This window comes from Odontesthes bonariensis, chromosome 21 (assembly GCF_027942865.1).
Source record: "Odontesthes bonariensis isolate fOdoBon6 chromosome 21, fOdoBon6.hap1, whole genome shotgun sequence".
Taxonomy (NCBI): domain Eukaryota; kingdom Metazoa; phylum Chordata; class Actinopteri; order Atheriniformes; family Atherinopsidae; genus Odontesthes; species Odontesthes bonariensis.
This window is the reverse complement of record NC_134526.1, coordinates 10,953,880-10,976,589: the sequence shown is the minus strand read 5'-3', so window position 1 is coordinate 10,976,589 and position 22,710 is coordinate 10,953,880. Positions and strand designations below refer to the sequence as shown.

The following is a 22,710-nucleotide window of genomic DNA, read 5'->3' as shown; positions in this document are numbered from 1 at the left end:
TTTGAAGGTTTCTCCAAATTTCCTGGCATTTGAAAATGATTTTAAGAGATTATAATAGCTTGAATGTAGATATTTTATATATATATATATATATATATATATATAAAATGCCTTAATGCTTTCAGAAATATTTGGTGTATATAACTACGCCCAGTGATTGAATTAGTTTCAATCACTTACTATTTGTTCTGCTTTTTGTTTGTATATATATATTTTTTTTTTATTTTGTTTATTTGTTTTCAGTTTTTCTGTTGTCTCCATATGGATTATTTTATAGACATACTTTGATGAGCAGTGCCTTCTTCTTTATGTTTTAAAAACAATATTTCCATTTGTAAAGGGGTCAAAGGGGGGGGGGGGGGGGGGGGGTATCATGGCAACTTATTTCGGGTATTTTGATTAGCAGTTTTACCATCGTTTGAGGAGACTGCTTTTATCTGAAATAAAATCTCAGAAATTATAGTCCTTTTAAAATCTGTTTCCATGCACTGTTCCGTTCAGTTGACAAACAGTTGTGATATTTCCGACACCACGGAAAGCTCACATTAGCCAGACGGTGGCGCAACTGGGTCATTTTTGTGGCGAATATTTGGATTGTGTGCGGGCCGGGCCGGGCTGGGCTGGGTAAACTGCCAGCCGTGTGATTGTCGTGAACAGTCGCAGTGTTGGTTCCAGTCTTCTGCACTCCGATTTCTAACTGGATGGGGAAGTCAGCCAGAGTGTTTGATGTGAGCTTTTAACGCTGGACCGAAAGAGATGAAGTGAAAAACTGCCATATCAACAAATCAGGATGTAACAAAGCGCAGACGGGAATGTAAAGTGGAACAAAAGATACTTCTTGTTACACGCCTTCGTGCGCAAGTCTCAAAGGACAGAACTAACCAGCAGCTAAACCGGCTAACGCTAGCTAATCTACACCGTGGGTATAACTAGCTTTGAGCAGCGGACTGTTTTTTAAACTACCTTTAAATGGGCCACTGCGCTCGGGAGTTTACAGCTAACATTATACCGGGGTCTCCGCTAACGACTCAACGTTAGCATCACTTAACTTGGCTGGTTAACAAGGTAACTAAGGTAAGTTAACGCTCGCCTTGTTACGGTTAGTGTTTGTGAAGTTAGCCAGTTGTTTAGAGATGCTCTCCAACACAAACGACGAGGATATAGTTTAAGCTGCCTTTAAATCCAATACTACTCATAGTTTCGTTGATTCATTCAACATTTTTATTTTATTTTCTAATCTGAAAGGAGCACTTAAACGTAAAAAGGTACCAATACGTCTACAGCTGGTTGTCTTATTATGCTAGGGTTGCACTGTTTTTTGCGTCTGTCTTTCGTCCCGGATCCAGACGGGCTGTATGAAGCGGTTTTCCTTGCTTGTTTACAGTGAAAAGCATCTTTTCGTGAGTGGATCTCATTGGCTTCTACTGGCCATGGCAGCTGTGGTTAGCTACTCTCCACCATGGTGGGTGAACCTGCTGCACAGGCTGCCCCACTTCAACTTCAAGTTGGAGCAAACGAGCAGTGATTTCCAACCGGAAGACTGGACATATCAACAGGTAAAATGAAATCGCGGACACTGGGATGCCTTTTCTACACAGACCTTAAGTGTATGACAGTGTTTGATGTTTTGTTGAGGGTGTTAGCGATTTCATTGTTAACCTACAGGAGCAACATCATATGGGAATGTTGTTACACAAACCATTGTCCAGGTTTACAGCTTGGGATTAAAGATCACTGGGTTTTATTGGTGAAAGATGACCTGTTTGCACTTCCTGACTTCACCTTTTGATCCATGTCACCATCTGTGTGTGTGTGGCTGTTCTATCTGTGTCTTGACCTTATTCTAGACACTAGCCAGCTGGCCGTGTATGGTGTGTGGTCCAAGCCACCTTAAGCTGACCCAAACAGTCATTTCCTCTCATGTTATTTTTGCTTAACATGTAATCGTATGTAGTGTTTGTTACACCACACGAGAAGCAGTGGAACTCCGAAGAGCCTTTGCAAGACAAATTCATCAGAATAACTGCATTAGGGCATTTCAGATGGTGGCAAAGGTCAATAGGAGTCTCCCGGCCTGTTAAGCAGCTAAAACGGGGGGGAGGGGAGAGCAGCATGGCATTTGTCCACACAGTCAACATTGAATGGTATCTTACAAGTTCATGTCGAGTGATTCCTTGTTTTGCTTGTTGGCTTGGAAGCTCTGAACACAAGCCATGACCTAATTTGTTTAGACTGATGTGCAGGTTACTTGTTCACATTCCAATTATCTGCTAGGTCGGATTGGAAAAAAGAAGTCGCTGTCATTGTCAGATGGCACACCTTGAAGTTTGAATTGTTATCTTTCCCCTTTGGTTTTTCTGTCCAACAAAGACATCTTAGGATCTTTGGAAAGCTATGTCGTCAAAAATTGGGTGTTTCCTCTCAAATTCTGTGGAAACAGCTGGTTCAAGCGCTTTGTTATCCGAATCCATTTTGTGGCCAGCCAGGAAGCGCTTGTTTATTTTGTCGTGGGCATCATTATCGAATCCAGTGTTAGTCGTTTGGACTTGAGAATGGCTTTTGGTGTGTGTGTGGCGCAGTAGCAGTGAGACGGACATTGGGGGTATTGCTTAGAATAGAAAAGAAAAAAGCGAGCATGGCTGCATTTATAGCCAAGGTCAGGAAGATTCAAAGTTTCCCTAGACATATGGAGGACGCATACAGAAAATAAAAAAGGGAACCGTTTTTCCGGAGAAACAGGAAGACGTGTCCCAGACGTACGTCAGCAGTTTGTGGTGATGTGCTGAATCTTGCACGGGTCTTGAAAATGAAAGAAATGAAATGCGTTAAAGTGTCCACATCTTTGTGTCACTTTGTCTTATCTGTGTGTATGTGTGTCTGACATTGGCTGTCAGACTAGTTTAACTCTTCGTGTTTTGGTGAAGGGGCAAAATAAAGATTTTAAATTGGCATTTTATAGAACATTTTGTTTTGCTGTGGCTTTTGCATGTCAGATGCTGGAAAAAATGTCATAGTTGTTCCACCTTGCGCTTGTTATCCAGGATTTCTCTTGCTGGATATTGGCTGCAGCTCTGAGTCTTTGACAGTCAGTATAAACGGCTTAAAATTCAATGTAATATTACTCATTTCATTCAAGTACACAGATAATCCAGCTGCTAGATCATGTTGCCTCCTTCCTAACCCAGATTTATAACGACAAGTCACACAAAGGGGTCATCACTGGACCATTTTACCACCTATTATGATGATAGGCCGCTAATTATTGTAAATGCAGCACTCCCTGCAGGCTTAAGTGGAGGTCTAGACTCATCCAGATGGCCAAGCTGTTAATGGTGCTTACTGTGCAACTGCATCTTGATGATGCAAGCTCAAGTGACGGGCTTGTAACAGTATGTCAGCAATGCACCCAAATTACAGTGCGTAAAGACAGTCGTTTCTGCTCCTGGCTGAATTATGCAAAGCAGCATGCAGGAACCTACTTATTCAACTGTGTCTGATCGGCCGGCCTGTCACTCGTGTGTCACAGTGGACGCAGGAGTAGAGTCACTGCTGCTTGAAGGCTGTTATTTGGGCCCACTCGTTGAGTTCACACGCTGAAATGAACAGGTCATCAGAGTGTGTCGTGCGCTGTGATGCTTTGTTAAAAAAAAAAACTTAAACAAATGGAGCAACTGGGTTTCTGCTTGAAAAAAGTTGACGCAGATCAGCCCAAGCTACGAATCCCCGAGAGTATACAGTGAACACAGAGGCCCGCTGTCTGACCTACATACTGTATGAAGCGCTGCGCTCGACTTGGAGCTTTAACAATCATTGTACATCACTGTTCTGCAGCTTTAAAATACTGCCAGTGTGCTGTAATAACCATGTTGTGGAGGATTGAATGTTTCTTTTGAACTTTTATCTCCGTGTTTATTCACTCGTCATTTGAAAAACCCTCCCTTTTATATGTTGTTGGTTTTAGGGGATCAAGTCCTCTATTAGCCATGTTTATTGTGATTTGATAAGCTGCACAGTGCTAAGTTTTATTTTCAAATAACAGGAAAAGATGGGGTACCTCAGCAAAACAACTACTCTGACAAATGTAGGGTAAAGTTTCACATTGGTGTACGACATTGTATAAAGAGTTTCTGACGTGTACAAAACCACTTAATCATCAGTTGTAAAACATACAGATAAGAGGGAAACGCATCTTAATCCTTGAGTCATACCAGGGGTTTTATCATTTTGGGCTCCCATTATCGCCACTGTTATTGAAATGAAAGCGATAACGGCTATTAAGTTTTCATAACTTACGCATTCTCCTCATCAGTCCATCCTGCTGCTGGGAGGCGTGGCGTTCACCTGTCTGGCTGTCGACCTCTTGTTCCTGCTCATCTATTCCATCTGTCTGTGCTGCCGGCGGAACAAAAATGAGGAGCAGCCCAGTGCCGATTGTTGCTGCACCGCCTGGTGCGTCATCATCGCAACACTTGTGTGCAGGTGAGTGTAAAATGCAGGACTGAGATGGCGTTGCGGGGATATATGTACTTTTTGATTGATTCGTGTTCAGAATCTCTGCATTCATTTGAACGCTTCCTAATTTCCTGCCACGTCCTTCTCTATTTTTTACATTCTTACAGGCTTACACTCAGTAAATCCTCCCTTATTCCAGAGTTTAACAGCTTTTGTTCATTCTGCTGAGTATTTTATCAGGGCCCGTGTTCACACAGCAGTGTTGGGACATTACCTCGCCCACCTTTCCACTTTAACAGCTGCTTATGATAAGGCAGCTTGTACCCCATTGATTCCCATCATCTATTTGACTGTTTACTTTTTATTTTTTTTGTTTGTTTGTTCACCATGACCATACCAAACAGACTCATATTGTCAACAGATGAGCAGTCTGACAGCTGTGTGTAGTGCAGGGAGAGGTCTGCACTTTAAACAATCTGTTGGAGAGAGCAGTACAGTTAATATCATAGTCGTGAACAAATACTCTCATTTGAATGAGCCCTGTTCCGGGCCTGTTTCAGCTTAAACAATGAACTATTTTAATTAGGACTTCTTTTGGAGGTTTCAGGGAAACAATTATTTCTGCTGAGTTTCTGTGTGAGTTGCTCTCACCTGCAGGTCATTTGGATTTTAAGACGGTTTCGTCACCGTCAAGTTTGTCTTATGTTTCCTAAGTGACTGGGGTGACAGTTTCTGTACATATGAGTGGTTGCCGGAAAACAAAAGTGCCTCTGACAACACCAGTGCCTGTCTGAAAAGTTTCGAGATCGTCAGCTTTAAGCGCCAGGAGCAGCTGTATGAAGATCAAATTAAAAAAAAGGCAAAATGCCCTGAAAAAAGTAGCTTTTGTGTCCCATGCCAGCTGCTACAGGCGAGGTTTAGGTGGGAAGACACATGAAAAACGATGTCCTCTATTCAGTCACAGGTTCAGTACATTAGGTTTTGTTAATGTGATTGGTTGGTACAGCGGTAAACATGTGTTCCATACAATCATCTCCTAAGTATTGTGCAGTTAAAGTATTGCACGAGTTCCAACCCACAAACTGTTCCACACAATATTGTACAGAAACACTTCCGTGAATAAACACTTATTCATGGCATCAATTTTCCCGTTATGTTATTTTTCCTTCTTGAAGTAGATGATGAGAGAATTTACCATCTGGTCATGTTTTGTATCCTTGAACATGGCACTCATTTCCTGTTTCTCTCCTCCCATTGATGGGCCACCAGAGAGCCATGACTGTTGATTCGGAATAGCACAAAGAGCTCAGGGACCTGATGAGTACAAGAACTGCATTACAATCACTGTGTCTGTGTGGGCTTGTATCCACGCACAAATGTTTTAGCGAAAGGAGGAAAAAACTCAAGTGTGAAAGATTAGTCTCCTCTGTGCGTTGTTTTGTTTGTTATGTCTTGTTTGGCATGGAGTCAACATCAGGGATGGAGCTGGACATCACTGCACTGAGCGTAGCTTAACGGGATTCTCTCAATGTTAATTTTTTTATGTCTTCTCAACTGTTTTTCCAAAAGTTAAAGAGCAATAAAGGTACAGGTTCATATCAGAGTGGGGATTTTCCTTTGTTTCTGCTGTGAAACTGCCTCTGTTCACCTTTTTCACACTGCAGAGTGTGAGAGGAAGAGATTAGCAGTCCTCCAGGAAGAGGGAAAACCCACTGATATACTGTGGGCTGTCTGAGTCGGGCAGAGCTCAAGCTGATTCTTGCGTCTCATCGTTCCATTAAAAAACCAAGCGGTCAATGTTCTTATCAGAAAGAGTATTTGTCACTGAAATATAGAGAACATATATTGCAGTGTTGTTGTGGGTAGAGTGAATTCTGCTCTCAGCTGTAAATTAAGTTGCTGTAAGTCATGAACAAATATTTAAAAAAAAAATTTTTGGTTCATATAGCTTTATAAAACGGTTGCCCATGTATTTGCCTGAGCTGTTTATCTGCAACTCGAGGCCTGTCGTTGCAAATGAAGGCTGATCTCCTGCCTCAGTACAGCCTTTGTCAGCCCGTGGTGTGGGGTTTGGGGCATAGCTGGTCCATTCCTCTGTGTTTCCATGGTTCTGTATGGAGTCTTTCTGCGGAAACTGAAAGGAGCCTGTTGATACGGCCCCGAGCCGACAGGGTTAAAATGGAGTTCACACGCCTCTTTTCCCTGCCTTGCTTTCCCCCCTCGCTCGGTCTCCTCTCTGTCTTTTTTAGTTAATCCCTCCTCCTCACCAGCCTGTCTCCCCTCCCTTCCTTTTGTCTCCCCTCAGTGCTGGCATTGCTGTCGGTTTCTATGGGAACGGCGAGACTTGCGATGGGGTGAACCGGCTGACGTATTCCCTCCGCCATGCTAACCGCACAATCACTGGAGTACAAAAACTGGTAAGACCAAGAGCGCCAAATTGCACCAACATGTTTAATAATTCATCCCCCTTCAGCCACCAGCACCCCTCGTTTCATTAGAGCTCTGTAGTGCAATCCTCTTTTATTCTCCCAACTCTATCGTGACCTTGTCTGTCCCTGTGTTGGCTCTAGGTATATGACGGTACATCCTCACTGAACCAGACAGTAGATGGCAATCTGCAACAGCTTGAGGGCCAGTATGCACAGCATGCAGACTACCTGTCCATCATCCAAAAGCTGCAGGGCCAGCTGGATGAGCTGGTCAGACAGATGGTGGCGATTCCCTTCTGGGACAGCCGCAACATCTCCCTGGAAGAGTTGGCCGTCAGCATTGAGCTATATGACTGGTATCGGTAAGCCTGCACACGAAGCAATGACGGACACAGCTGCAGTAGTGTTAAAAAGTGGATGAGCTTTGCAAACAGCGCCAGACAGATTGGCAGCAATGGATCTCATGCCGCATCAGTTATTATTTTTTTAACTTTGTTTGCAGACACGCATTGGAATAAATCATCTCTGTGTTTTATATATGGTTCAGAACTGAGTTGGTTGTGTTGAACACATTTCACAGTCACCCGTATCATAACAGAAGAGAGGAAGGAAGTGATGGTGAGCACAGGCAATGAGGAATGACTTAAGCACTTTCTTAAAAGTTGCTTTGAATTTGCAAGTTTATTAGAATACATTATGTTATGGCAGTCACGTGTCCAGATGAGATCACACAGCAATGCATTTCTATAATGGAGTTTTAATGGAAACCATTAAAGACACAAAGTTTGGGTTTATTATACAAGATCATTTCTCATAATGGTGTGTGTGTGTTTAATGAATGTTTCTCTGAGATAAACACATCGATTGTTGCTCTTCACAGAGATTGCTTGTTGTGGTGCTCGTTGGGCATTTATAGTTAATGAGCTCTGTCTCCACAGGTGGCTGGGCTACATAGTCCTGCTACTGTTCGATGTCCTTATCTGCCTTCTGGTGCTGTTTGGCCTCATTCGCAACTCCAAGGGAACGCTTATGGGGTGAGTCTCATCATAAGATAACGGCAACGCCCTTCCAGTTAATGCACATGAAGCCCCCCCCCCCCCAAATCAATCAGGGCTGCTTTGTCATTACATTTAAGTCGGAATGATTTCACGCTTCATTAATTCTCACCCTGGTCAATCTTTATTTACATAAATGTCACGATCATTTAGGGATCGCTAATGACACATGTTGCCATGTTTAATTTGATCTGCTTACCCTATTTGTCAGTTACTGTATTTTTATTTTTATATTGTGTAGCTCGCCAATTTTTTTTAAAAGCCATTTTAAGCTTAATTTAACACAGGAATTAATGCAGTTTAATTTTTGGCTTCTAATTAGCAACTGGTTGACAGTTCCTTTTTTTTCCTTATTCCTTATCAATTTTCAGCAGCCACTCAGTCTTAAACTACCATAGTAACCTAGTAACATGGAATCAGACTTAAGTATTTCTGGAAATCTTTAGAATGGAATCGCAGTATTTAGTCTCTAGTCTTTTTTTTTTCTTTCTTTCTTTCGGCTGTTTTCCATTTAGTTTTATTTGTTTTAAATGACACAATGCTGTACAGTTTTGTTCTACTAATTTCTTCACCTCGATTGTCTCTAGCGAAAGTATATGTGCAACTGTGACCGCTGCAGCAGGTTCCTTCTAACCTCCCCGTGTTCTCCACAGGGTGTGCTTGTTTGGTGTAGTGGCTCTTATAATCAGCTGGGTCTCGCTGGGAATGGAGTTGGCTGTCTCTGCGGTAAGTGTCTGCATCGGGGCATGATCCTGTTTTCCAGGTAGAGCTGCCCTGTTTGTTGCGTGTAATTGGATAATACAATTTCTGTGTGCACAGCCAAAGATGACAAACCTCAAGATAATGTGTCTATGTGAAATAATAGTATAAAGACCCCTGTAGGAGTCAGTGAACCATTGTAACCCTGCAACAGTTAGGACCTTAATTTTTCTCAAACAACAATTGTTTACTGTGACAAAAGCACATTTCATGACTATCATTTTTAATACAGACCTGGTGTTATGGACACAGCATACAACTTTGTTCTTTTTTCTGATCACTCAGCTTTTTTCCAGAAATTCTCATTCTCACTAATGATGGTTATTAACATGTCTGATGTCAAGCATAATAAGTGGGATTAGGTCTGCAGGCGTACTATTGCAGAAGAAGGAAGAAGCCATTTTGGTTTCTTCTACAGCATCTTAAATCCAGATATATTTTTTTCCTGTTTTTCTCATTCTTATTGCTTAATTTAAACTGGCATCATTTGGAAGATCTCTCATGAGGATAAAAAATGTTGATGAATGCCAGTCTTCATTTATGCAAATGAAAGATCTGTGTGGGGGTTTGCGTCCCCTTTAGATGAGTCAGACTGTTCATACCTAAATGGGATTCTTTTCTTTGTGTGTATGAGTGATTGCGCTCAGCAGCTTTTCACATTACTGAAACTGCAATCACTTAATTGCGCATCAGATGTGATGGTGCATTTCGAGTTCTGTTTGTGAGGGTGTTTGGGAATGAAGTGGAAATGTCACTGCAAATGACCCCTTTTCATTTCCTTTTTTTATTTCTTCCTAGAGCTCCAGTGACTTTTGTGTTTCTCCCGATACATATATTACCAAAGTGGTGGACCAGTATGGAGTCCTCAACCGAGGTATGATCCTTTCCAATGAGCTCTATTCGTTTGTGCTTTCAGCCAACTCTCTCACATTCTAAATATAAATCATTTCAAATTGAACTGGACATGGACTTGAAATTTGTTTGATTACTTCCTCCCTTGTGGTCTCAATACTCCCGATTGTTGTCTGTCAGGGAGACGACTTGCTCGAGGGTCGTTCTTGCCTTTGTCCGTGGACTATAAAAAGCCTTGAAAAATGACTCGTCTGCAGCGCGGTCAGGGGGGCAATGGGCTGCCTTTTTGGAGCAGCACAGAAGCCTCTTTAACACATCTCATTTTAGTAATTGCCCAATCTATCCCATGATGGGATGCGTGTTCGAGGGAGATAAAAGCAAAGGATCAGAGGCGCAGTATGGTTCTTGCTTCCCTCTTCAGTCCTCGGAGAGAAAACGCCTCTTGGAAATGGAAATGAAGATGCATCTGAGGACTCTGTGCCTACTTAATGTCCTTTTTTTCAAAATCAACTAAACAAAATGTGTCTTTTTCTGCTCTCGACTCTAAAATAAGATTATATCTGAAGGCAAATAAGCGGAAATCAGGACATCAGCTGCAAATGCTGTGCTGTATGTTAAATCTGAAGAATGAGTGCTGATTTCCTACATGCGCTGAGCTGCTTTATGATGCAGCTTTAACGCTGTTTTCTGCCCCGAGGCTGATGCAGCTCATGCAGCAGGGATGTTTTTAGGTCAGTTTCCTTCCCTTAAACATGGGAAATATTGAGCAGCACAACAAGATATTTCTTTGTTTCTATTTTTTTTCAGAATTCACTGGAATTTCGTAATCTTGATCAACAAACTGTAAAAACTGACTACAAGACACTTTTCTTTTAACTTTGTTTAAGCTATTTTTCCCAACCAAACCCGGTTCTCTCACTCGAGCTGTTACCCCTGGATAGCACAAGCGTGTTATTATGACACTGGATTTATTACTTCCTTCCTTGGATCGCTGCCTTATTTACTTCAACATGCATCATTTTAATAACCCTGTTAGTTTTCAGTCCTCTGCGTTGTCCTCATTGCACAGTTATGCCAGGTATGCAGCTCTTTATCTGTGTGGAATTTCTTTTTCACCCGTCTGATTTATTTCAGTATAAATTATATCCTCAGTGGCAAAGATGAGCTGTGGCTGTGACCGATGTTGTGGGATATTTTCAAATCAAGGACTTGAAAGATTTGTAAATCTGAGTAACTCTGTCAGTACTGAAAACAACTGCTTTAAGGGTTTGTTCACTCAGGGTTTCAAAGACGTTAGTAACTGCTGGGTGACCGTTTGCTCGCTCAGTTCAGTCGGCCTCTGGTAGCTAAAATGTTTGGAAACTAAAATTAATTATAAAAGGACTCGCAGAGCTCCAGAGTCTGAAACGACATCCAACCTGGTGCGATGGCTTCGTGCCAAATCTTTGTCTAACAAATTAGTGGTAGTATTATGACTGTAACTTGATGCCGTGGCTCACAGTCTGAACATAAATCAGAACAGCAGTAATCCTCTCCTATCCTGATAATCCTGAGCTTTTGTTGTCAAGTCATTCACAACAAGAACAATTTAACATTTTCTGCGACATGGAACGTGGCAAAGTGATCCGTTTTTCTTCACGGCTTCGCTCCAGCTTCGACGTACTGCAAAGTTTTACAGTGCAGCGTCGGTGCGAGGGATACAGAAAGTGGTCTTAATGAGGCCATCAGGAAATCTGCTCGTCCTGATACTAACGTTGGTGGGAGTATTTGCGAGCGTTAGACCCACAGCAGCTTGCATGATGATATGTACTCCTCTGCACCGGAAACTCTTCTCATGCTCATTTGTGTTTGGAGGGGGAGAAAAAAAAGCTCCTGACTCAGCAGTGAGTGCGGACGTCACTCGCAGCATGTGTCAGGTCAGTGGTGGTGTTCTCACAGCTTGTGTCTGTGCACAATGCCGCGATGCTCTACTTTTCAGTCGCACGCTCACACATAAAGAATTTCTCATCGACTCCTCCTCGCTGCTGGGAGTTTGAACTAACGGAAGTGGGTGGCAACATCGTGTGAAAGTCTAAAGCCATGATTGCGGTCGTCTTCGGTAACGGTGCACTGTGAGCAAGCACACAAGTTCAGTCTTGTGGTGATTTAACAAAAACCACAGAGATGATGTAACCGCCCTTTGTGCTGTTTTCCACGAGGCTGTGTGCTGTAACAAGGGTTACAGCAAAGCCTCTCAATGGATGCGTGTTCTGTTGTTGTTCAAGTGTTGATGGGCTAAGAGAATTCATTCATACTGGTGCAGCATGTGTACTTTGAGATTATTGTGAGTTGTGAGGTGAAATAGTCCAAAAGAAAAAAGATACAGTAGTTTTTACAGCAGAGCAGTCACAGTAGCAGGAAACACGATGACATTCTTAGGTGAATAAAATTTGTCTCGGCTTCTTGTCTTGAACCACAGACTCTCATATCGGTATTCTTTCAGATATCACTACATGAAAAGTGAAAGATGTCACACTTTTTGATAAACCCTCAGAGTTATCACCCGATGATGTAGATCTGTTTTACAGGCATTTATGGTGCCTTTCACCTTATTGTGGAGCTCTGGCTTGCTCCCAGCTGCAACAGGCTGCTACTTTCAGAGAAAATAACTCCAGTCAGGGTCGGGTCTTTGTTGGCATCATATTGTTTATAATATAATTTTAGTGAATGAACGACTAAATGTTTATCTCAATGATTTCCATGTGATGATTTGATTGTTTTTGATAAAAGAAGCACATGAACGCCTTGGGTTGGGCTTTCAGAAAGTACAAATTTTCACAGATTAAACAATTATTCACAGGCATTAAGGATGTTAAGTCTGGTTATTTCATAACGATGAACAGCCTTTTCAGTCACAACCCTAACTCTGAGCATAAGCTTTGTTAACCTACTCATTTCTGTTCCTCCTGTCCGACTCTCAGAAACCCTGCAGTACTACCTTGGATGCAGTGTGGAACAAACCAACCCCTTCCAGCAGGTTTGTTGCATAAATCACTCGCTTGCATGTTTCCATGTTTGTTTCTCTTCGTGGGACTTCTCGAATGCTCTTTCAAACAAGTTGATGCTTGTAAAACTCCAGTCTGATCAGACATATTCCCTGTATGATGTAAGAGCTTGTAATTGGTAAGAATGCAAGTGGGTACTGTGAGTCACTCCCACTGCCTCAAAGAAAGACAGTTTCCGTGCCGTTTTACAATAATGTCCATTCTGTGATGTAGAAAACTGATGCAGAGCAGCTTTTCCTGTCCGTCTGTGCTGATACCAAGAGCCCGCTGCAAAGGCTTTGTGTTGGACATGAGATGTTTTACAGAAGTAGAACGTCCCTTTTACTGTTAGATGGATTTTCTTTAAACAATTCCTACATTTCGCCTTTCCCACATGAATAAGTAAAACTTTTGAGTGCTGCTGAAGTCGAGCCTCCATTGTCTAAAATCTAAAGGAGGCTCCATGTGCACAGTATGGAAGCCTTTCAGCTCACATTTATAAAATGCACGAGTACACATGGAGTCCATATGACTAAGATGGAGGCAGCAGCTGAAAGCCTCTGGTATCGATTTAAAAAGCTGGAAATATTTTAAATGCTCTAGACTGCTGTCATACTCATACTTTTTTTTTTTTTTTTTTTCTCAGAGGCTTTCTGGGAGCCACAAAGCATTAGTGGAGATGCAGGACGATGTGTCTGAGCTGCTCCGCTCTGCCGCCAGAGAATATAAACAGACCAAGGTACGTTTCCAGCCCCATCAGAGGAATTACGGCGTTGCATGGTAGCTCTAGCTGTTGCATTATATGACGGAGCATCCTATTGAATGGGACGCGACTGACCTGCAGAGAAGCGAACTGCACCTGTGCACATAAAGATTTGCTGACAGCCCACCTGGGACCTGCATTATCTCCATTGAGCTGCATGAGGCTTTCACTGGCCCAAGTCCATACAACACTGCGGTATTGTCCTGGGCTGGTCCTTACACTATGTTGACAGCGGCATAAATGAGAGCTGACACTGGGAACAGAAAGAGGCATATTTCTCTTTACGTCCCCACCCAGAAGAATTTGCTGAGGTTGTTTAAACTTTATCAGGCAAAGTGATGTATTTTCAGCCAGAGATGAAATGTTGACTGTGGGGAAAAACTGAGACCGTCCATTAGAATTATCATACATTGAAGACTGCTGTTCAGCTCTGTGTACTGCTGCATATTCATGAAGGACTCATCCCTGATAAATTTGCGTTGGATGGATAATGAGTGAATGCATTACCATTTTCTTTTAAATAAAAAAAGCGCTTTTGTCTGTGTTGCTTCAAATATGTAGTTGTTTACATTGTTTATTCATCTGGAAGAGCAGAGAATGTATCGCTCACCGCAGCTTCACTCTTGTTATGTGAACTCTGATTTTCTTCATATTTGTTTCTGTTATTTTGTCGTTCTTATGGTTGTTTGTGAGCACCTTTTGTGTTTTTAAGCCGTACAAATGTTGTTGTCTTCAACTTCCTTTTAGGATAGTTTGGAGGAGATCCAGGGGATCCTGAACACCACAGAGATCAGCCTTCATCAGCTCACTGCACTGGTGGACTGCCGCAGCCTGCACATGGTGAGCAGAGATGAAAAGACTTTCAAACTGAAGCAATGCTACTCTGGTGTCGCTCTGTGTGTGATTTGTTGTGACATCTTTTTACTGCAGCTATGTTGTATAAAGCAGCCCTAATTTTTTCCTGCTCATACAGCTTGCACACCTGTCAGTATAAATAACTTGTTCCTTCCTGAATGGAAGTTCTTCTCCAGCTGATGCTGGCACTTATTCAGCTGGAAGAATGCAAAGTAGTTGGCATTCACTTTGCTTTAGAGGGTTGTTTCCCAGCGGAGTCCAAATTCCAAGTGCACACATCCGAGTGTCCTTTGCTTCAGCTTCCCCTTTAGGAATCTACTCCATTACAGTAACTATTACCACCACATGTTTTTTTTATCACGTACACTGGCATCTTCAGCAGACTGGAAAATGTTTTTTAGCTCTGCATTACATGCAGAATGCAGTTTGGAGTTTAGGGCTTTTTTTAAAAAATCTGGGTAAAAAAATGTACAACCTTCCCATTTATTTTACATAGCTTAGATTAAATTATAGAGAAAAAACAGCTTAAAGAGGCAATTTCAACCACTGCTTTTTGATTTTGCTCTTTCATTTGTCTGTTGTTTTTGAAGTTTGGATGTAGACTGACTTGTTGGTATCTTCTGGATCTTTATTTCGCAGGACTATGTCCAGGGCATGACAGGACTGTGCTACGATGGGTTGGAGGGCCTCATCTACCTCGTGTTCTTCTCTTTCGTCACAGCTCTCATGTTCAGCTCAATTGTCTGCAGTGTGCCTCACACCTGGCGGGGCAAGCGGTAAGACGTCCACCACCCTCGCACCGCACACACCCTCCAACCCACAACCGCATATGAGGTCGCGCTAAAGCTTTTAAGCCGAGTATAGATTCAGAACTGTATAAACAGCGAGAAATAATTCAAGAGAGAAAGCCCATTAAGCTTTCATGGTTTTCCAACATTTTTTTCAAGGCTTCTGTTGGTTTTTTTTTTTGTTTTACTGTCCACAGGAATGAAGGTTTGAGGGGAAAAGATACACAGACAGGGCGATGACTTATGTTTTCTTGCTCAAAAAGTGCCTTTGTTCACGACTAGGACAAGTCCAGAGGGCTCGAGCTGCTTCCTCAAATAGATTACTTTGTTATCCCCCCTAATTTTGTTATGTTGGCCTAAATCTATCATAACCACTGCTTAAGATGGTGTGGTTTTCTGCAGCAGAAGGGTAAAATCATTCGGATTTCTTTGTCCTCTTTAACAGCAGATACGGTCTGCAGGTTGCTTCTGAGGAAAGGGTTTTCCTAGGAACAGCCATCAGCTCAACTGCTCTACATAATTAAGTGATCCTTGCTTATTATTGGGAGGGGGGGCATTGGGGACTGAAAAAAGGAGCACCTGTCTGGAACGAAGACAATAATTTCCAAGTAACTTCCGCAGTTGTAATGATGCGTGTAAGCTAATTGTTTAAAGTCATTTATCTGTAATTGCAGCTCCTAATGGGAGGTTGGCAAGATTTATGCATCAGATATAAGGTTAACGTCTCTTGTGGCATTACTGTTTAATAACGTTGGCCCCTTTTGCAGGTTTAAATAAGTTTGTTGTTAAGTGCACCTAATGCAATGGAGTTGACGTGACGGAAAATGAGCCTCTGGCCATCATGAACACTAGAGGGAGACAGGCTCCATAATGTCATTGTCACGGTTGTTTTGGCAGACCATGCAGAGTGAATTATGGCATGCACTGCTGAGCTTCATTGTTTAGAAAGAAGCAAGTGAAATCACATTACATCTGCAGAAAAGGCTCATTTCAGGGGGGGGGGTTACAGTTTGAATGTTAATTGTGGTAAATCAGTCATTTTTTGTGGAAACTGACCCATTAACATGAGCCTGTTTTTTTTTTTTGTTACCCTTCTTGTTGAGCTTCATTAAGATCAGTAGAAAAGTGAATTTGCCTCAGACTGTAGAGTAATCCTCTTGTTTTCTCTCCCAGAGGAGCGGATGAAATGGAATCAAAACGTGACTGCGAATAAATGAAAAACGTGACCACGTGGCATTTTTTATGCTCCTTTGTTATCAGTGAGATGGGACAGGGGGTCCCTCTGCTGGTGGTTTTACAGTGTGCTTTTTTTTTTTTTTTTTTTTTTTTTTGTTATATGTAGGAGCGATGACGACAGTGAAGACGAGTCTCTGAGCCACGGAGGAAGGCAAAACCATGACAACCTGTACCGGGTCCACATGCCCAGCCTGTACAGCTGTGGCAGCAGCTACGGCAGCGAGACCTCCATCCCTGCTACAGCCCACACTGTCAGCAACGCACCCGTCACAGAGTACATGTAAGACACCCCTCAAACAGCTTTTAAGTGAAATCTACCAGAAGTGGTAGATCATTTATTTTCATAAACAAGAGCTTCTGCACTGAGGCTGCTATCTGATTCCCTACTTTTGTCAGGAGCAAGTTTATACATCCCCAGAGAGGAGCTTAGTTCTCCGAAAGAAAGTCATGTTGTGCGCAGTAGATGCAGCTGTTGCTTTCCAGCTGTGATGCCTGTGAAACCCAAAGCTCTCTGGAGCTCAGTGTAGGGAAGCTGGGGGAGGGGAAGCCTTGGTGACTGGAGAGTTTCATGCACGCAGTATGCCGTTTCATTTCTGCAAAACTGTCTGCGTTACGTGTTGAGAGCTCGTTGTGTCTGATCTCCGTGTGTTTTGCTCCACAGAGCTCAGAATGCCAACTTCCAGAACTCTCGCTGTGAAAACACGCCACTGATAGAACGGGAGTCTCCTCCTCCCTCGGTAAGTGTTTGTAAAAAAAAAAAAAAAAAAAAAAAAAAAAGAAGCAGTGCTGTGAGAGCACCTGTGGGTCATTTGACTTTTAGCCTTTTCTAAAGCCCGTTTGTCCTGTGTCCGTGTAAAAATGCAAAAGAATAAAAGCATCATTGTTTTCATTTTTATATGCACTGATGTGACACTTCAATGTTAAGTTGAATTTAAAGAATGAAGGGAAATGACTTTAGGAGAGACTGGGAACAGAAGTGCCCCTGAAACTACTTGCAAATTGTTATATGTTTTCTTGACGGACACTGTTTACTGGCTGCAAAGTGTCTTTGCTTTTGAAAGGAGCAACTGCAGCTGTGGTGTCTGTTAGACCCATCAGCCCCTCCATAATCACCAGAAGCTCCCAGGTTTAGTTCCTCAAAAGGTTCAGTGAAAGAGTCTGTGTCACTGTGTCAAAGTACCCCACTAACACTGAATGAATGAAATGAATAACACTGAACTTTGATCCTTCATTAGAAAAGCTTGCATCTGAAACTCTGAAACTTAACGTGGACGAGTTGTTTTCCTTGGATCACATGTTTTAACATGCTTTCAACACTATGATATGGTTGTCAAGTATTTGGAAAAGATCAGTCTTGACTTGGAACTCTTATTTCTCAGACCATCAACCATGTTAGTTGTAGTTGAAGTGACATATTGAATCTTTCTCTGCTCTACTTCTTGACCTTTTTGTGTGGTAAAGAAAATAAAAATCAGTTCTAAAACAAGGATGAGTAAAGTCATTTAGCTTCCCTTCAGTCTGCCTTTGACTGGCTCAGAGTCCCCCTGTGAGCCACAGTCACTCGTCATTTCATTGGTCCTCTGAACTGCATCAGGAAGGAAGATGTTGCAACAATGTTACTGTTTTTATCCAGAGCCAACCTCAGTTCTCCCACCCTGACCCACCCAGCCTGAACCTCCTATAGAGACCCTGCTCCCCCAGGTGTCTATGTGTCTGCCTGGACCGTGGCACTGCTTTGTGTATCTTCTCTATACTTTCTTCTTGTCGTTCTTTTTGTTTCCTGCGAATCCATACAGTTGTATTTGACTGCTGCGGACAGTAACAGCGGTCACTGCTGGCAGTTAAAGCCCTCGGAGAGTTCAAGGTCGTTTTGGTAACCTCCTCTGCTATGTTAACAGGTACAAAACATGCCCGTCTCCCTCCCCTGCTGGCCTGTTCTTCCTCTGTGCCACCTCCCAAACTCTTGGCTCTAATGACCCTTTATTTTGCTCCTCCTGGGGCTGAGACCTGTCACTCCCACTCCCACTCCCACTCCTTTTCTGTGCTAAATGTCCCAGCTGGTGTCTTACCTGATGTTTGTTACCTGTGGCCCCGGGCTGCATGTTTGCCCCCCCCCCCCTGCACCACAGATGTATTGGGAGGAACATGTGAAGCTGGAAGTCCGTCTTACGGCTCATTGTGACCCAGAAGTCAGGGACATATCGGCTTCAAATTCCCAAACTGACCATGTTGGTCTGCGTTGTCCTGATTCTTGGGTTTGAGGGTGACCTCATACGAGTAAAATATTACACTGTTGCCTTTACTGAAAGGTTGTGTAAAGCAAGGAAAAGCCACGTTTTGTCTGAAGTTATTTTAAGCTGATTTCCTTTAGTTGTCTGCTATCTCTGCCACTACATCTGATGGTACACAAATGTTCGCACACAAGCGCTCTGTCACCATTACTGCAGTGTTGTAGTGCATTTAAGCCGAGGTTATTGTTTGAGTCAAAAGGTTAAATGTGGATGTCACTCACAGTCCTAAAAAGTACTGGTTTGAAAGTGTTGTGGGAAACTGTTGATCCTCCACAGTCTGTATTTTAAAGCACTTTGTGCGCGAGCAAACTAAACCAACCAGGAATAACTATCAATTCTAATTTCTTGTTTTTAGAAGAAAAGAAAAAAAAAAAGCAGAAATACAAGATACTGAAAACGTTTCAGTGAATAAATGTAGCATCGGGCTGTTGAGTGATGTTCAGTGACTCATCTTCTGTAGGCAGACCGCTCAGAAGTGACTTTAATGAAGGACTAAAGAAACTTAATGCAAGTCAAATATATTTAAGGAGGTTTGCTGAGAGAATCTTCTATTTAATGGCATTTGGTAACTGTTGGAAGCATGTAAAGCTTTGCTGTTGTGTAAATGGAAAATAAATTTAAAAGGGGAAAACAGTCATTCCAGTAATTACATTACTGTTGTTACACTTTCCAACTGCTACATAGATTCATCTGTAACTACAAGTTGGCTTCTGCATTTTGGTAGAAATGAATAACAGAATTGTCAAATTAGCCTGGTGGGGTTTTTTTTCTTCTTCTCAAAACTAAGATATAAGTAAACTCAACCTAAAGTACAGCACAGAAATGTACTGAAAGCAGCTGAAACTGCTAAACTGAGCCACATATCTTTTGAATCTGGACCACTGCTGACTCATAACGTGTTTCTGGGGTCAGATGCATATCATTCTGATATTATTGGTGTATACATATTTACAACATGTAAGACTGATGCTAAAAAGAGAAAATGATTATTGTTTATTATCCTTCCGTCAGTGTATATCTCACAAATGACTCATTTTACCATGTGAACTGGAGGCAGTATTGACATGTTAGAGATGGTGGGGTGGGGATGGTGATTAATTATTTGATGAAAATGTTCCTTAAATGCATTATTACATCATCTTTAGCTGTCGAAAATTTGGCACGACTTGTCCTCTGACATTAGATAGGATAACAGTTTAGAAAATGATCCATAAGTTAATCAAGACTGAAAATAATCATTAATCACAGCACTATAAATGATGCATGGTTTTGGCTCTGAAGGATGATCACAGTAAAAGATGAAGTCCAACTTAAATGCAACCAAGACGACTCGGTGTTTCCACGCGAGTGAAATGCTGCCCCGTTGTGCTTGTGTCACCTGTATTCCCAAAATGCATGGATGCATCCTAAATGCATATGAATGTCTGACCCTGCCACTGTGCACGTAGGACCGCAGCCAGCGGTGACGTAATTCAAGCTGCAGCAGGCTTCCATTTCTGCCACCCCTGTGCTCTGATGTTTAGCTGTTTCTGTGACGTTTCTGTGTTTGAGCCGCTTGATATCCCTGTAGATTCCAGCACTCCGGAGTAAGTTGTCTGAAAGGTGATCTGTGTAGGATTTTCTCTCATCTCTTGAATGATTTGTGCTCTTCGGTGCTTTGTTGGCCAACTTCAACTTGCATACTTTTATGATTCTCTTCTGCTTTTTTGTGTTTAATTTAACCAAACGGATTCATTCTACGTCCAACAAAGCGCACTCCTCCTACAACTTTCAATTTTGGTTAGATAATAATGAGAAAATTCTACATGGGATTTGTTTTATAGCATTTTTTTTTTTATGTCAGTCTGAGTGGTTTTTATCCTCTGTGTTGTACAAATTTGTGAAGAGGGAAATCATGATGTGTTTGGCCTCTGGTTCTCTCCACAGTACACCTCCAGCATGCGGGCAAAGTACCTGGCCAACAGCCGACCAGATCCCAACAGCCGACCAGATCCCAACAGCCGACCAGAGCCCAACAACCCTCCCGCACATTAGACACCACTGAACGCATCCAGTCTGCAGCACTGACATCTCTGAAGACTCCTCCGTCATCATTCACTTCTCTGCTTATGACCTCCATTTACCGTCTTATCATGATTTAAACCAAATGTGCTTTTCACTGGTTTGTTGAAGCAGAAATTAAGGACATCGATCCGATCGCATCTTATGAGTCAGGAATGCAGATTCTACTTCTCCAGGTTCCCTACTCTTTTGTTTACCATCGTATGACTCATCACTGGTGCTGAAACTAAAGTGTAGCTGATATGTAGGTGATAGAGCCTGGACTTTATTTTTCTTCTTCTTCTTCTTTTACACATGAATACACACTGAGAAGTACTGTGTCACATCAAACGAGACGTTGCCATGTTAAGGAGGACTCTGGAAGTGCTCACAGACTAACACTGGTTGTTTTGTAAAGTACTGTACTATACTTTGTCTTTGGTGTGGGAAGGAGTGCCTGATATTTACATGCAGGAGGATTCCTTGGTGTTCTTCTCACCTGAAGCAAAGAAATCTGATCTTTGACTTAATGCACCCATTATACTTCAAACCGTGTCGTAGTGTAGATTAACTTGGTGAAAACCTCGGCTCCTCAGGACGTTATCCTGCTCGTGGCACTTGAGAAGCAGTTTGATGTTGGTGTGTGTGGCACATGCACGACACACTCGCCCTGGCTTTTTGTAAAATCTGATGGGGACCATTTTCTCTGCGGTATTGCACGTCGCACAGCATCGTCTTATTTCAGTTCTTCTGAATACTTGTTTCCTGTGGCTTCTTTTTTTCTTTTCTTTTTTTTTTTAAGTAGTAACGATGAGTCTCGTTTCCACAACGGTGACTTCATACTTATGCTACTGTGAACCTGGTGCAAGGTTTGATTTGGACAAAGATGAGTTGAGTCAATGAACCTGTGGAGAGTTTGACCTGGAAGATGATATTTTATTAGGCTGGAACTTAGTTGTTTTCTTTTAATAGACGATGATGAAGCAGAGGAGTGTGAGATCACAGCGCGCACTTTATGACAGCGCTCTGTCTTCAACTAACTGCTGGTTTCCATATTCCTGTAAAGCCTCATATTCCTTTATAGAACTTGAAGTGTCCACACACGCTCACCCTTTTACACCGCCTGGCAGTGAAAATCTCTTCAAAGTGCAGCGTTGGTTATCCCAATAGGTTTTTTTATACGGATTTACGGAAAGATTCACGCCTCTCAAGAGAATTTCCAATGATGCATTGGCAATGCAGTGTCTCACAAATGTGTTTTAGCATTTATATAAAAGTAGAAAAGGGTGGGTGGATGCTGTGAAGAGACTGTGACAACTCTGCTCTGTGTAAAGGTGAAATCCTTTTCCCGTCGAAGCATGACGAACCTTCCTGTGTGGGGTGAGATGTTTGTACCGGTGTCGCCTCAGCTTGCTTCTTATTGATGTGCTCTGTGACCAGTAAAGAGGTGACGTTGAGACTGTGCCAACAAGTTAAGCACAACTCTTTTACTATCTCAGTATCTTTTTAAATGTCTTCACTTCAGTCGACAGCTTTCCAAACCATTTATGCTTTCCTCAGCATTATTACACTGACGCAGTCTCTGTGGGTTTTTTGGTAGTAGTCATATTCTCTTTGCAATGCTACGATGTTGTACAGATTATAAATAATTACAAAAGGAATTTTAAAGATCCTTGAAATGGACATTTTAATTTCTTAAAAAGCTCATTACACAGTTCTTTACGATTTCATTGGCCTGTAGATCTTTTTTTTTTTCTTAATTTCTGTTTAGAATCAGCAAACGCAACGTGTTGCTAAATCAATGTGAATATAAATAGATTTAAAAGGTCTTTTTTTTTTTTTTGTGGAAAAATCACCGTAGATGTGATCTTTTTTTATAAACATAATTTTGTAATGTGTACATGTAAAAGCTGTGGTTGTACTGAGTTTGAATGCCGTGTTTTGAAATAAAAGAAACCGTAACTGAAGCTCAGCAGCTCTTTGGGATTTCTTCAACTAAATCCTGGCAAGGAGCAGACACTAGGTAGCAGCAAAACTTCACTGCTGCTACTCCCGTTTACAACAGCGGGGACACTCGCTTTTCTTTAATGTGGCATTTTCTACTTTTGAAACAACTTGGGAACGGAAGATGCACAGCTTTACAATTAGAAACCAGGAAATATAGTCA

At 42.1% G+C, this 22,710-nt stretch overlaps 1 protein-coding gene across 2 annotated transcripts; it reads left to right on the top strand.

Moving 5' to 3' along the window:
* Nucleotides 1–597: 597 nt before the first annotated feature.
* ttyh3a (tweety family member 3a) lies at nt 598–22,510 on the top strand. Of its 2 annotated transcripts, XM_075453630.1 has the most exons (16): nt 598–1,074; nt 1,385–1,556; nt 4,310–4,479; nt 6,758–6,869; nt 7,023–7,243; nt 7,820–7,915; nt 8,590–8,662; nt 9,494–9,569; nt 12,508–12,563; nt 13,217–13,309; nt 14,081–14,173; nt 14,828–14,964; nt 16,319–16,492; nt 16,874–16,949; nt 18,009–18,110; nt 20,430–20,517. In XM_075453630.1, exons 2-15 carry the CDS (start codon nt 1,431–1,433, stop codon nt 18,087–18,089), a joined length of 1,584 nt encoding a protein of 527 aa, XP_075309745.1. In that variant the 5' UTR covers nt 598–1,074; nt 1,385–1,430; the 3' UTR covers nt 18,090–18,110; nt 20,430–20,517. The 2 variants fall into 2 exon arrangements, with proteins under 2 accessions (XP_075309745.1, XP_075309744.1); XM_075453629.1 differs by lacking the exon at nt 18,009–18,110 and having other exon boundaries at nt 20,430–22,510.
* Nucleotides 22,511–22,710: the final 200 nt, after the last annotated feature.